General features: G+C 54.9%; 1 protein-coding gene across 1 annotated transcript in view; it reads left to right on the forward strand.

Annotated features, from left to right (window-relative positions):
* LOC148141843 (pigment epithelium-derived factor-like) overlaps positions 1 to 16,803 on the forward strand; it is a 74,897-nt gene that overhangs the window by 37,571 nt on the left and 20,523 nt on the right. Inside the window, exon 4 of the mRNA XM_087977139.1 lies at positions 15,687 to 15,842. Within this exon, the coding sequence (XP_087833265.1) occupies positions 15,687 to 15,842 (156 nt within the window). The remainder of the gene's footprint in view (positions 1 to 15,686; positions 15,843 to 16,803) is intronic.

Genomic DNA, 16,803 nt, shown 5'->3' on the forward strand with positions numbered 1-16,803 from the left:
TCACTGGGGTACAGTCCCACACACATTGACCCTCACTGGGGTACAGTCACACACACATTGACCCTCACTGGGGTATAGTTCCCCACACACTGACTGTCACTGGGGTACAGTCCCATACGCATTGACCCTCACTGGGATACAGGCCCACACACATTGACCCTCACTGGGGTATAGTTCCCCACACACTGACCCTCACTGGGGTACAGTCCCACATAGACACATTGACCCTCACTGGGATACAGTCCCACACACATTGACCCTCACTGGGGTATAGTTCCCCACACACTGACCCTCACTGGGATACAGTCCCACAAACACACTGACCCTCACTGGGCTACAGTCCCACACACACGTTGACCCTCACTGTGGCACATGCCCACACACATATTGACCCTCACTGGGGTACAGTCCCACACACACTGACTCGCACTGGGGTACAGTCCCACACACACTGACCGTCACTTGGATACAGCTCCCACAAACACAATGACTCTCACTGGGGAACACTCCCACACACATACTGACCCTCACTATACCCCAGTGTATTCCCACACACACAATGACCAACACTGGGTTACAGTCCCACACACACTGATCCTCACTGGGCTACAGTCAAACACACACTGACTCTCACTGGGGTACAGTCCCACACACACAATAACCCTCACTGGGGTACAGTCCCACAAACATACTGACACTCATTGGGCTACATTTGCACACACACTGACCCTCACTGGGATACAGTCCCACACACACTTATCCTCACTGGGATACAGTCCCACACACACTTACCCTAACTGGGGTACCGTTCCACACACACTGACCCTCACTGGGGTACCGTTCCACACACACTGACCCTCACTGGGGTACAGTCCCACACACACACTTACCCTCACTGGGGTACTGTTCCACACACACTGACCCTCACTGGGGTACAGTCCCACACGCACACTGACCCTCACTGGGGTACAGTCCCACACACACACTGACCCTCACTGGGCTACAGTCGCACGCACACTCTGCCCCTCACTGCAGTACAGACCCACACACACTGATCCTAACTGGGGTATAGTCCCACACACACCGACCCTAACTGGGGTATAGTCGGACACACACTCACTCATTCTCACTAGGATACAGTCCCACACATGGCGACCGTCACTAAGGTACAGTCCCACACACACTGACCCTCACTGGGGTATAGTCTCACAACACACTGACCCTCACTGGGGTACAGTCTGTCACACACTGACCCTCACTGGGGTACTATCTCACACACACTGACCCTCGCTGGGGTATAGTCTCACAACACACTGACCCTCACTGGGGTTCAGTTCGGCACACACTGACCCTCACTGGGGAACAGTCCTACATACACACTGATCCTCACTGGGCTACAGTCGCACACACACTGGCCCTCATTGTGGTACAGTCCCACACACACACTGACTCTCACTGGGCTACAGTTCCATACACACTGACCCTCACTGGTGTACAGTCCCACACAGAGACTAACCCTCACTGGGGTACACTCACACACACACACACACACACTAACCCGCACTGAGGTACAGTCCCACACACACACTAACCCTCACTGCGGTACAGTCCCACAAACACAGTGACCCTGACTGGGCTACAGTCCCACACACATGGACCCTCACTGGGGCACAGTCCCACAAACACACTAACCCTCACTGGGGTACAGTCCCATCCACAAACTGACCCTCACTGGTGTACACTCCCACACACACACCCCTCACTGGGGTACAGACCCACAAACACAGTGACCCTCACTGGGGTACAGACCCAAACAAACGCTGACCCTCACTGGGGCACAGTCCCACACACACACTGACCCTCACTGGGGTACAGTCCCAAACACACACTGACCCTGACTGGGGTAAGTCCCACACACACACACACTGACCCTCACTGGGGTACAGTTCCACACACACAGTGTCCCTCACTAAGATACAGTCCCACACACACACTGCCCCTCCCTGGGGTACAATCCCACACACACACTGCCCCTCACTAAGATACAGTCCCAAGCACACAGCCTCTCACTGGGGTACAGTCCCACACATACACTGCCCTTCACTGGTGTACAGTCCCACACAAACACACTGACCCTCCTTGGGATGCGGTCCCATGCACACACTAACCCCCACTGGGCTACAGTCCCACACACACTGACTCACACTGAGGTTCAGTCCCATACACACTGATCCTCACTGGGCTACAGTCGCACACACACTGACCCTCACTGTGGTACTGTCCCCCACACACTGACTGTCACTGGGGTACAGTCCCACACACATTGACCCTCACTGGGTTTTAGTTCCCCACACACTGACTGTCACTGGGGTACAGTCCCACACACATTGACCCTCACTGGGATACAGTCCCATACACATTGACCCTCACTGGGATACAGTCCCACACACACTGACCCTCACTGGGGTACATCCCACATACACACATTGACCCTCACTGGGATACAGTCCCACACACATTGACCCTCACTGGGGTATAGTTCCCCACACACTGACCCTCACTGGGATACAGTCCCACAAACACACTGACCCTCACTGGGCTACAGTCCCACACACACGTTGACCCTCACTGTGGCACATGCCCACACACATATTGACCCTCACTGGGATACAGTCCCACACACACTGACTCGCATTGGGGTACAGTCCCACACACACTGAACGTCACGTGGGTACAGCTCCCACAAACACAATGACTCTCACTGGGGAATACTCCCACACACATACTGACCCTCACTATACCCCAGTGTAGTCCCACACACATTGACCCTCACTGGGATACAGTCTCACACACATTGACCCTCACTGGGGTACAGCTCCCCACACACACACTGACTCTCACTGGGGTACAGTCTCATAACACACTGACCCTCACTGGGATACTGCCCCACATACACAATGCCCCTCACTGGGGTACATTCCCACACACACACTGATGCTCAATGGGGTACAGTCCCACACACACACTGACCCTCACTGGGGTACGGCTCCCACACACACACTGACTCTCACTGGGGTACAGTCTCATAACACACTGACCCTCACTGGGGTACAGTCCCACACACACACTGACCCTCACTGGGGTACGGCTCCCACACACACACTGACTCTCACTGGGGTACAGTCTCATAACACACTGACCCTCACTGGGGTACCGTTCCACATACACAATGCCCCTCACTGGGATACAGTCCCACACATGGCGACCATCACTAAGGTACAGTCCCACACACATTGACCCTCGCTGGGGTATAGTCTCACAATACACTGACCCTCACTGGGGTACAGTCTGTCACACACTGACCCTCACTGGGGTACTATCTCACACACACTGACCCTCGCTGGGGTATAGTCTCACAACACACTGACCCTCACTGGGGTTCAGTTCGACACACACTGACCCTCACTGGGGAACAGTCCTACATACACACTGATCCTCACTGGGCTACAGTCGCACACACACTGGCCCTCATTGTGGTACAGTCCCACACACACACTGACCCTCACTGGTGTACAGTCCCACACACACACTGACTCTCACTGGGCTACAGTCCCATACACACTGACCCTCACTGGTGTACAGTCCCACACAGAGACTAACCCTCACTGGGGTACACTCACACACACACACACTAACCCGCACTGAGGTACAGTCCCACACACAGACTAACCCTCACTGGGGTACACTCCCACACACACACACTAACCCTCACTGCGGTACAGTCCCACAAACACAGTGACCCTGACTGGGCTACAGTCCCACACACACTGACCCTCACTGGGGCACAGTCCCACAAACACACTAACCCTCACTGGGGTACAGTCCCATCCACAAACTGACCCTCACTGGTGTACACTCCCACACACACACCCCTCACTGGGGTATAGACCCACAAACACAGTGACCTCACTGAGGTACAGTCCCACACACAGACTAACCCTCACTGGGGTACACTCCCACACACACACACTAACCCTCACTGGGGTACACTCCCACACACACACACTAACCCTCACTGCGGTACAGTCCCACAAACACAGTGACCCTGACTGGGCTACAGTCCCACACACATGGACCCTCACTGGGGCACAGTCCCACAAACCCACTAACCCTCACTGGGGTACAGTCCCATCCACAAACTGACCCTCACTGGTGTACACTCCCACACACACACCTCTCACTGGGGTATAGACCCACAAACACAGTGACCCTCACTGGGGTACAGACCCAAACAAACACTGACCCTCACTGGGGCACAGTCCCACACACACACTGACCCTCACTGGGGTACAGTCCCAAACACACACTGACCCTGACTGGGGTAAGTCCCACACACACACACACTGACCCTCACTGGGCTACAGTTCCACACACACAGTGCCCCTCACTAAGATACAGTCCCACACACACACTGCCCCTCCCTGGGGTACAATCCCACACACACACTGTCCCTCACTAAGATACAGTCCCAAGCACACAGCCTCTCACTGGGGTACAGTCCCACACATACACTGCCCTTCACTGGTGTACAGTCCCACACAAACACACTGACCCTCCTTGGGGTGCGGTCCCATGCACACACTAACCCACACTGGGCTACAGTCCCACACACACTGACTCACACTGAGGTTCAGTCCCATACACACTGATCCTCACTGGGCTACAGTCGCACACACACTGACCCTCACTGTGGTACTGTCCCCCACACACTGACTGTCACTGGGGTACAGTCCCACACACATTGACCCTCACTGGGGTACAGTCACACACACATTGACCCTCACTGGGGTATAGTTCCCCACACACTGACTGTCACTGGGGTACAGTCCCATACGCATTGACCCTCACTGGGATACAGGCCCACACACATTGACCCTCACTGGGGTATAGTTCCCCACACACTGACCCTCACTGGGGTACAGTCCCACATAGACACATTGACCCTCACTGGGATACAGTCCCACACACATTGACCCTCACTGGGGTATAGTTCCCCACACACTGACCCTCACTGGGATACAGTCCCACAAACACACTGACCCTCACTGGGCTACAGTCCCACACACACGTTGACCCTCACTGTGGCACATGCCCACACACATATTGACCCTCACTGGGGTACAGTCCCACACACACTGACTCGCACTGGGGTACAGTCCCACACACACTGACCGTCACTTGGATACAGCTCCCACAAACACAATGACTCTCACTGGGGAACACTCCCACACACATACTGACCCTCACTATACCCCAGTGTATTCCCACACACACAATGACCAACACTGGGTTACAGTCCCACACACACTGATCCTCACTGGGCTACAGTCAAACACACACTGACTCTCACTGGGGTACAGTCCCACACACACAATAACCCTCACTGGGGTACAGTCCCACAAACATACTGACACTCATTGGGCTACATTTGCACACACACTGACCCTCACTGGGATACAGTCCCACACACACTTACCCTCACTGGGATACAGTCCCACACACACTTACCCTAACTGGGGTACCGTTCCACACACACTGACCCTCACTGGGGTACCGTTCCACACACACTGACCCTCACTGGGGTACAGTCCCACACACACACTTACCCTCACTGGGGTACTGTTCCACACACACTGACCCTCACTGGGGTACAGTCCCACACGCACACTGACCCTCACTGGGGTACAGTCCCACACACACACTGACCCTCACTGGGCTACAGTCGCACGCACACTCTGCCCCTCACTGCAGTACAGACCCACACACACTGATCCTAACTGGGGTATAGTCCCACACACACCGACCCTAACTGGGGTATAGTCGGACACACACTCACTCATTCTCACTAGGATACAGTCCCACACATGGCGACCGTCACTAAGGTACAGTCCCACACACACTGACCCTCGCTGGGGTATAGTCTCACAACACACTGACCCTCACTGGGGTACAGTCTGTCACACACTGACCCTCACTGGGGTACTATCTCACACACACTGACCCTCGCTGGGGTATAGTCTCACAACACACTGACCCTCACTGGGGTTCAGTTCGGCACACACTGACCCTCACTGGGGAACAGTCCTACATACACACTGATCCTCACTGGGCTACAGTCGCACACACACTGGCCCTCATTGTGGTACAGTCCCACACACACACTGACTCTCACTGGGCTACAGTTCCATACACACTGACCCTCACTGGTGTACAGTCCCACACAGAGACTAACCCTCACTGGGGTACACTCACACACACACACACACACACTAACCCGCACTGAGGTACAGTCCCACACACACACTAACCCTCACTGCGGTACAGTCCCACAAACACAGTGACCCTGACTGGGCTACAGTCCCACACACATGGACCCTCACTGGGGCACAGTCCCACAAACACACTAACCCTCACTGGGGTACAGTCCCATCCACAAACTGACCCTCACTGGTGTACACTCCCACACACACACCCCTCACTGGGGTACAGACCCACAAACACAGTGACCCTCACTGGGGTACAGACCCAAACAAACGCTGACCCTCACTGGGGCACAGTCCCACACACACACTGACCCTCACTGGGGTACAGTCCCAAACACACACTGACCCTGACTGGGGTAAGTCCCACACACACACACACTGACCCTCACTGGGGTACAGTTCCACACACACAGTGTCCCTCACTAAGATACAGTCCCACACACACACTGCCCCTCCCTGGGGTACAATCCCACACACACACTGCCCCTCACTAAGATACAGTCCCAAGCACACAGCCTCTCACTGGGGTACAGTCCCACACATACACTGCCCTTCACTGGTGTACAGTCCCACACAAACACACTGACCCTCCTTGGGATGCGGTCCCATGCACACACTAACCCCCACTGGGCTACAGTCCCACACACACTGACTCACACTGAGGTTCAGTCCCATACACACTGACCCTCACTGGGCTACAGTCCCACACGCACACTGACCCTCACTGGGGTACAGTCCCACACACACTGACTGTCACTGGGGTACAGTCCCACACACATTGACCCTCACTGGGGTACAGTTCCCCACACACTGACCTTCACTGGGGTACAGTCCCACATACACACACATTGACCCTCACTGGGGTACAGTTCCCCACACACTGACCTTCACTGGGGTACAGTCCCACATACACACACACTGACTCTCACTGGGGTACTGTTCCACATAAACAATGCCCCTCACTGGTCTACAGTCCCACACACAAGTTGACCCTCACTGTGGCACAGTCCCACACACATATTGACCCTCACTGGGGTACAGACCCACCCACACTGACTCTCACTGGGGTACAGACCCTCCCACACTGACTCTCACTGGGGTACAGACGCACATAAACAATGCCCCTCACTGGTCTACAGTCCCACACACAAGTTGACCCTCACTGTGGCACAGTCCCACACACACATTGACCCTCACTGAGGTACAGTCCCACACACACACTGACCCTCACTGGGGTACAGTCCCACACACACATTGACCCTCACTGAGGTACAGTTCCCCACACACTGACCCTCACTGGGGTACAGTCCCACACACACACTGACCCTCACTGGGGTACAGTCCCACACACACATTGACCCTCACTGAGGTACAGTTCCCCACACACTGACCCTCACTGGGGTACAGTCCCACACACACACACTGACCCTCACTGGGGTACAGCCCCACACACAAACTGACACTCATTGGGGTACAGTGCCCCACACACTGACTCTCACTGGGGTACAGTCCCACACACACACTGCCCCTCACTGCGGTACAGTCCCATACACTCACTGACTCTCACAGGGGTACAGTCCCACACACACACTGACACTCACTGAGGTACAGTCCCCCCCACACACTGACAGTTACTGGGGTACAGTCCCGCACACACACTGACCCCCACTGTGGTACAGTCCCACACGCACACTGACCCTCACTGGTGTACACCCCCACACACACACCCCTCACTGGGGTAGAGACCCACAAACACAGTGACCCTCATTGGGGCACAGTCCCACACACACTGACCCTCACTGGGGTACAGTCCCACACACACTGATCCTCACTGGGGTACAGTCCCACACACACACTGACCCTCACTGGGGTACAGTCCCATACACACTGCCCCTCCCTGGGGTACAGTCCCACACACACACTGCCCCTCACTGGGATACAGTCTCAAGCACACAGCCCCTCACTGGGCTACAGTTCCCCACACACACTGGCCCTCATTGGGGTACAGTCCCACACACACACTGACCTTAAATGGGGAACAGTCCCACACACACACTGACCCTCAATAGGGTACTGTCCCCCACACACACACTGACCCTCACTGGGGTACAGTCCCAAATACACTGACCCTCACGGGGGTACAGTCCCACACACACTGACCCTCAATGGGGTACAGTCCCACACACATTGACCCTGGCTGTGGTAAAGCTCCCACAAACACTGACTCTCACTGGGGCACAGCCCCACACACACTGACCCTCACTGTGGTACAGTCCATCACACACACTGACCCTCACTGTGGTACAGTCCCACACACACTGACTCTCACTGATATACAGTCCCACACACACATTGACCCTCACTGTAGTACCGTGCCACACACTGACCCTCACTGGGGCACAGTGCCACACACACTGAGCCTCACTGGGGTACAGTCCCACACACATTGCCCCTCACTGGGGTACAGTTCCACACACACACTGCCCCTCAATGGGGTACAGTCCCACACACACAGACTGGCCCTCACTGGTACAGTCCCATACACTCACTGACTCTCACTGGGGTACAGTCCCACACACACTGACCCTCACTGGGCTACAGTCCCACATACACTGACTCTCTCTGGGGTACAGTCCCACACACACACTAACCCTCAGTGCGTTACAGTCCCACACACACAGTGACACTCAGTAAGGTACAGTCCCACACACATCCCCTCTCTGGGGTACAGACCCACAAGCACAGTGACCCTCACTGGGGTACAGTCTCTCACACACATTGACCCTCACTGGGGCACAGTCCCACACACACACACTGACGCTCAGTGAGGTACAGTCCCACACACACAGACCCTCAGTGGGGTACAGACCCACACACACTGACCCTCACTGGGATACAGTTCCCGAAGGGGCTGACTCTCACTGGAATACAGTTCCCGAAGGGTCTGTCTCTCACTGGGATACAGTTCCTGAAGGGGCTGTCTCTCACTGGGATACAGTTCCCGAAGGGGCTGTCTCTCGCTGGGATATAGTTCCTGAAGGGGCTGTCTCTCACCAGGATACAGTTCCCGAAGGGACTGTCTCTCGCTGAGATATAGTTCCTGAAGGGGCTGTCTCTCACCGGGATACAGTTCCCGAAGGGACTGTCTCTCGCTGAGATATAGTTCCTGAAGGGGCTGTCTCTCACCGGGATACAGTTCCCAAAGGGTCTGTCTCTCACTGGGATACAGTTCCTGAAGGGGCTGTCTCTCACTGGGATACAGTTCCCGAAGGGACTGTCTCTCACTGGGATATAGTTCCTGAAGGGGCTGTCTCTCACCGGGATACAGTTCCCGAAGGGACTGTCTCTCACTGGGATATAGTTCCTGAAGGGGCTGTCTCTCACCGGGATACAGTTCCCGAAGGGACTGTCTCTCACTGGGATACAGTTCCCGAAGGGACTGTCTCTCACTGGGATATAGTTCCTGAAGGGGCTGTCTCTCACCGGGATACAGTTCCCGAAGGGACTGTCTCTCGCTGAGATATAATTCCTGAAGGGGCTGTCTCTCACCAGGATACAGTTCCCAAAGGGGCTGTCTCTCACTGGGATACAGTTCCCGAAGGGGCTGACTTTCACTGAGATACAGTTCCCGAAGGGGCTGTCTCTCACTGGGATACAGTTCCCGAAGGGGCTGAATCTCACTGGGATACAGTTCCCGAAGGGACTGTCTCTCGCTGAGATATAGTTCCTGAAGGGGCTGTCTCTCACCGGGATACAGTTCCCGAAGGGACTGTCTCTCGCTGAGATATAGTTCCTGAAGGGGCTGTCTCTCACCGGGATACAGTTCCCAAAGGGTCTGTCTCTCACTGGGATACAGTTCCTGAAGGGGCTGTCTCTCACTGGGACACAGTTCCCGAAGGGACTGTCTCTCACTGGGATACAGTTCCCGAAGGGACTGTCTCTCACTGGGATATAGTTCCTGAAGGGGCTGTCTCTCACCGGGATACAGTTCCCGAAGGGACTGTCTCTCGCTGAGATATAATTCCTGAAGGGGCTGTCTCTCACCAGGATACAGTTCCCAAAGGGGCTGTCTCTCACTGGGATACAGTTCCCGAAGGGGCTGTCTCTCACTGGGATACAGTTCCCGAAGGGGCTGAATCTCACTGGGATACAGTTCCCGAAGGGGCTGTCTCTCACTGGGATACAGTTCCTGAAGTTGCTGACTCTCACTGGGATACAGTTCCCGAAGGGGCTGACTCTCACTGGGATACAGTTCCCGAAGGGGCTGTCTCTCACTGGGATACAGTTCCCGAAGGGGCTGACTCTCACTGGGATACAGTTCCCGAAGGGGCTGTCTCTCACTGGGATACAGTTCCCGAAGGGGCTGTCTCTCACTGGGATACAGTTCCCGAAGGGGCTGACTCTCACTGGGATACAGTTCCCGAAGGGGCTGTCTCTCACTGGGATACAGTTCCCGAAGGGGCTGACTCTCACTGGGATACAGTTCCCGAAGGGGCTGTCTCTCACTGGGATACAGTTCCCGAAGGGGCTGACTCTCACTGGGATACAGTTCCCGAAGGGGCTGTCTCTCACTGGGATACAGTTCCCGAAGGGGCTGTCTCTCACTGGGATACTGTTCCCGAAGGGGCTGACTCTCACTGGGATACAGTTCCCGAAGGGGCTGTCTCTCACTGGGATACTGTTCCCGAAGGGGCTGTCTCTCACTGGGATACTGTTCCTGAAGGGGCTGACTCTCACTGGGATACAGTTCCTGAAGGGGCTGACTCTCACTGGGATACAGTTCCCGAAGGGGCTGTCTCTCACTGGGATACTGTTCCTGAAGGGGCTGACTCTCACTGGGATACAGTTCCTGAAGGTGCTGTCTCTCACTGGGATACAGTTCCTGAAGGTGCTGTCTCTCACTGGGTCACAGTTCCTGACTGGGCTGTCTCTCACTGGGATACAGTTCCTGACTGGGCTGTCTCTCACTGGGATACAGTTCCTGACTGGGCTGTCTCTCACTGGGATACAGTTCCTGAAGGTGCTGTCTCTCACTGGGATACAGTTCCTGAAGGTGCTGTCTCTCACTGGGTCACAGTTCCTGACTGGGCTGTCTCTCACTGGGATACAGTTCCTGACTGGGCTGTCTCTCACTGGGAAACAGTTCCTGAAGGGGCTGTCTCTCACTGGGATACAGTTCCTGACTGGGCTGTCTCTCACTGGGATACAGTTCCTGACTGGGCTGTCTCTCACTGGGATACAGTTCCTGAAGGGGCTGACTCTCACTGGGATACAGTTCCTGACTGGGCTGTCTCTCACTGGGATACAGTTCCTGAAGGGGCTGTCTCTCACTGGGAGACCGTTCCTGAAGGATTGGTCTCTCACTGGGATACAGTTCCTGACTGGGCTGACTCTCACTGGGATACAGTTCCTGAAGGGGCTAACTCTCACTGGGATACAGTTCCTGAAGGGCTGACTCTCACTGGGATACAGTTCCTGAAGGATCGGTCTCTCACTGGGATACAGTTCCTGAAGGGGCTGTCTCTCACTGGGATACAGTTCCTGAAGGGGCTGTCTCTCACTGGGATACAGTTCCTGAAGGGGCTGTCTCTCACTGGGATACAGCTTCTGAAGGGGCTGTCTCTCACTGGGATAGAGTTCCTGAAGGTGCTGACTCACTGGGATACAGTTCCTGAAGGGGCTAACTCTCGCTGGGATACAGTTCCCGAAGGGGTTGTCTCTCACTGGGATACTGTTCCTGAAGGGGCTGACTCTCACTGGGATACAGTTCCTGAAGGGGCTGACTCTCACTGGGATACAGTTCCTGAAGGTGCTGTCTCTCACTGGAGTACAGTCCCACACACACACTGCCCCTCACTGCGGTACAGTCCCATACACTCACTGACTCTCACAGGAGTACAGTCCCACACACACACTGACACTCACTGAGGTACAGTCCCCCCCACACACTGACAGTTACTGGGGTACAGTCCCGCACACACACTGACCCCCACTGTGGTACAGTCCCACACGCACACTGACCCTCACTGGTGTACACCCCCACACACACACCCCTCACTGGGGTAGAGACCCACAAACACAGTGACCCTCATTGGGGCACAGTCCCACACACACTGACCCTCACTGGGGTACAGTCCCACACACACTGACCCTCACTGGGGTACAGTCCCACACACACACTGACCCTCACTGGGGTACAGTCCCATACACACTGAACCTCCCTGGGGTACAGTCCCTCACACACACTGCCCCTCACTGGGGTACAGTCCCACACACACACTGACCCTCACTGGGATACAGTCTCAAGCACACAGCCCCTCACTGGGCTACAGTTCCCCACACACACTGGCCCTCATTGGGGTACAGTCCCACACACACACTGACCTTAAATGGGGAACAGTCCCACACACACACTGACCCTCAATAGGGTACTGTCCCCCACACACACACTGACCCTCACTGGGGTACAGTCCCAAATACACTGACCCTCACGGGGGTACAGTCCCACACACACTGACCCTCAATGGGGTACAGTCCCACACACATTGACCCTGGCTGTGGTAAAGCTCCCACAAACACTGACTCTCACTGGGGCACAGCCCCACACACACTGACCGTCACTGTGGTACAGTCCATCACACACACTGACCCTCACTGGGGTACAGTCCCACACACACTGACTCTCACTGATATACAGTCCCACACACACATTGACCCTCACTGTAGTACCGTGCCACACACTGACCCTCACTGGGGCACAGTGCCACACACACTGAGCCTCACTGGGGTACAGTCCCACACACATTGCCCCTCACTGGGGTACAGTTCCACACACACACTGCCCCTCAATGGGGTACAGTCCCACACACAGACTGGCCCTCACTGGTACAGTCCCATACACTCACTGACTCTCACTGGGGTACAGTCCCACACACACTGACCCTCACTGGGCTACAGTCCCACATACACTGACTCTCTCTGGGGTACAGTCCCACACACACACTAACCCTCAGTGGGTTACAGTCCCACACACACAGTGACACTCACTAAGGTATAGTCCCACACACATCCCCTCTCTGGGGTACAGACCCACAAGCACAGTGACCCTCACTGGGGTACAGTCTCTCACACACATTGACCCTCACTGGGGCACAGTCCCACACACACACACTGACGCTCAGTGAGGTACAGTCCCACACACACAGACCCTCAGTGGGGTACAGACCCACACACACTGACCCTCACTGGGATACAGTTCCCGAAGGGGCTGACTCTCACTGGGATACAGTTCCCGAAGGGGCTGACTCTCACTGGAATACAGTTCCCGAAGGGGCTGTCTCTCACTGGGATACAGTTCCTGAAGGGGCTGTCTCTCACCAGGATACAGTTCCAGAAGGGGCTGACTCTCACTGGAATATAGTTCCTGTAGGTGCTGTCTCTCACCGGGATACAGTTCCCAAAGGGGCTGTCTCTCGCTGGGATACATTTCCCGAAGGGTCTGTCTCTCGCTGGGATATAGTTCCTGTAGGTGCTGTCTCTCACCGGGACACAGTTCCCAAAGGGGCTGTCTCTCGCTGGGATACAGTTCCTGAAGGGGGTGTCTCTCACTGGGATACAGTTCCTGAAGGGGCTGTCTCTCACCAGGATACAGTTCCCGAAGGGGCTGTCTCTCACTGGGATACAGTTCCCGAAGGGTCTGTCTCTCGCTGGGATACAGTTCCCGAAGGGGCTGTCTCTCACTGGGATACAGTTCCCGAAGGGTCTGTCTCTCGCTGGGATATAGTTCCCGAAGGGTCTGTCTCTCACTGGGATACAGTTCCCGAAGGGTCTGTCTCTCACTGGGATACAGTTCCTGAAGGGGCTGTCTCTCACCGGGATACAGTTCCCGAAGGGACTGTCTCTCGCTGAGATATAGTTCCTGAAGGGGCTGTCTCTCACCGGGATACAGTTCCCGAAGGGACTGTCTCTCGCTGAGATATAGTTCCTGAAGGGGCTGTCTCTCACCGGGATACAGTTCCCGAAGGGACTGTCTCTCGCTGAGATATAGTTCCTGAAGGGGCTGTCTCTCACCGGGATACAGTTCCCGAAGGGGCTGACTCTCACTGGGATACAGTTCCCGAAGGGGCTGTCTCTCACCGGGATACAGTTCCCGAAGGGGCTGACTCTCACTGGGATACAGTTCCCGAAGGGGCTGACTCTCACCGGGATACAGTTCCCGAAGGGGCTGACTCTCACTGGGATACAGTTCCCGAAGGGGCTGTCTCTCACCGGGATACAGTTCCCGAAGGGGCTGACTCTCACTGGGATACAGTTCCCGAAGGGGCTGTCTCTCACCGGGGTACAGTTCCCGAAGGGGCTGTCTCTCACTGGGATACAGTTCCCGAAGGGGCTGACTCTCACCGGGATACAGTTCCCGAAGGGGCTGACTCTCACTGGGATACAGTTCCCGAAGGGGCTGTCTCTCACCGGGATACAGTTCCCGAAGGGGCTGACTCTCACTGGGATACAGTTCCCGAAGGGGCTGTCTCTCACTGGGATACAGTTCCCGAAGGGTCTGTCTCTCACTGGGATACAGTTCCTGAAGTTGCTGACTCTCACTGGGATACAGTTCCTGAAGGGGCTGTCTCTCACGGGGATACTGGTCTTTGTTAGAGTGAACGGACTGTCCTTTCTTCCCTTTATAAAGGATGGATCACATGGTGGTTTGATTGTGCTGTTTAATACTATGAAGGGCATGGCCTAGTCCATCACAGACTCTCGTACAGGGGTTTTTCCCTGTCAAAGGAGGGTAGTTAGGCTTTTGGTTTGTCACTCGGTCGGTCTAAGTGACCCTGCAGCATTCTCCCACACTCTCCCTCTCCTCCTGCTCCATCTTGCTTTTTAATGTCCTGCTTTTCTGTTGACCCTTCGCTGACCCTGCCTCCATTGCACACGCAGGCACTGGGTCAGGACTCAACCTGCCAGCTTGTGGAAAACTACTTTCTCAAGTCCCCTAGCTTCTGCTGCCTTTGAGGATAACTCTCACATGAGTGACGAGGGGGAAAGCATTCCATCCCTTCCCTGTGCAATCTCCTCACAGCCTTGAGAGAGATTTCCAGTGAGAGTTGATTGGTGGGAATGTGAAAGGGTCAAGGACACCTGGAGTGAGTCTCCTCTGGAGTCTGAGGTCCTGGAGTTATGTGCAGACTGGGGAGGAGGGGGAAGAGTGGGGCAGTTTCTGCAGGATCTAGAGCAGACTCTGCAGTATGGCTGTGCTTTTCTGTCATTTGGGGAACAATTTCCGATTGTTTCTGTGATTTTGGGACAGTCGCTGTGTCGTTATGAATCTGTGGCTCACACAATGTTCCTTCTTCCATCTTAAAGGTGCCATCTCCAGGAACAAGGAGATTTTACACAGCGTCCTCAACTACAATTCACTGAATGACTTGGATATTCACAAAGTCTACAAGGACCTCCTGACTGACATTACAGCTCTCCCGAAAACATTCAAGACTGTCTCACGGATTTATGTAAAAAACAGTAAGAAATTATTGAGATGTAATTCATGGTAATGAGACTGAAGGGGTCTATTAGAATAACAAATGGTACTACAGTGTAAACACACACTCAGTCAGCCGGTCTCTCACGTGCACACTCGGCCACACGCACACAGTGCAGCCTCTGTCAGTTTTCCTGTGTGCATCTCTGTGACTTTGTAATACTGCGTGAGTGTGTCAGAATGTGAGAGTGAGTGTGCATGAATGAGTGAGTGTGTCTCAGTGCCATCATCAGGTCTGAATGAGGGCTGGCTCTAGCAGGAGGGAAATGTCATCAGAACTGACTGAGGAGGAAGGAGCGGACTGGCCTGGGGAAAGGAGTGGCTGGCTAACAGGGAACAGAGAGTTAGCAGAAAGGAGTCTTGGTAAAAACAATGACTGCAGATGCTGGAAACCAGATTCTGGATCAGTGGTGCTGGAAGAGCACAGCAGTTCAGGCAGCATCCAAGGAGCAGTAAAATCGACATTTCGGGCAAAAGCCCTTCATCAGGAATAAAGGCAGTGAGCCTGGAGCATGGAGAGATAAGCTAGAGGAGGGTGGGGTGGGGAGAAAGTAGCAGAGAGTACAATGGGTGAGTGGGGGAGGAGATGAAGGTGATAGGTCAGGGAGGAGAGGGTGGAGTGGATAGGTGGAAAAGGAGATAGGCAGGTAGGACAAGTCCGGACAAGTCATGGGAACAGTGCGGAGCTGGAAGTTTGGAACTCGGGTGAGGTGGGGGAAGGGGAAATGAGGAAACTGTTGAAGTCCACATTGATGCCCTGGGGTTGAAGTGTTCCGAGGCGGAAGATAAGGCGTTTTTCCTCCAGGCGTCTGGTGGTGAGGGAGCGGCGGTGAAGGAGGCCCAGGACCTCCATGTCCTCGGCAGAATGGGAGGGGGAGTTGAAATGTTGGGCCACGGGGCAGTATGGTTGATTGGTGCGGGTGTCCCGGAGATGTTCCCTAA

This window comes from Chiloscyllium plagiosum, unplaced genomic scaffold, assembly GCF_037043375.1.
Source record: "Chiloscyllium plagiosum isolate Xiang-an unplaced genomic scaffold, Cpla_swu_hap1 HiC_scaffold_31, whole genome shotgun sequence".
NCBI classification, from domain to species: Eukaryota; Metazoa; Chordata; class Chondrichthyes; order Orectolobiformes; family Hemiscylliidae; genus Chiloscyllium; species Chiloscyllium plagiosum.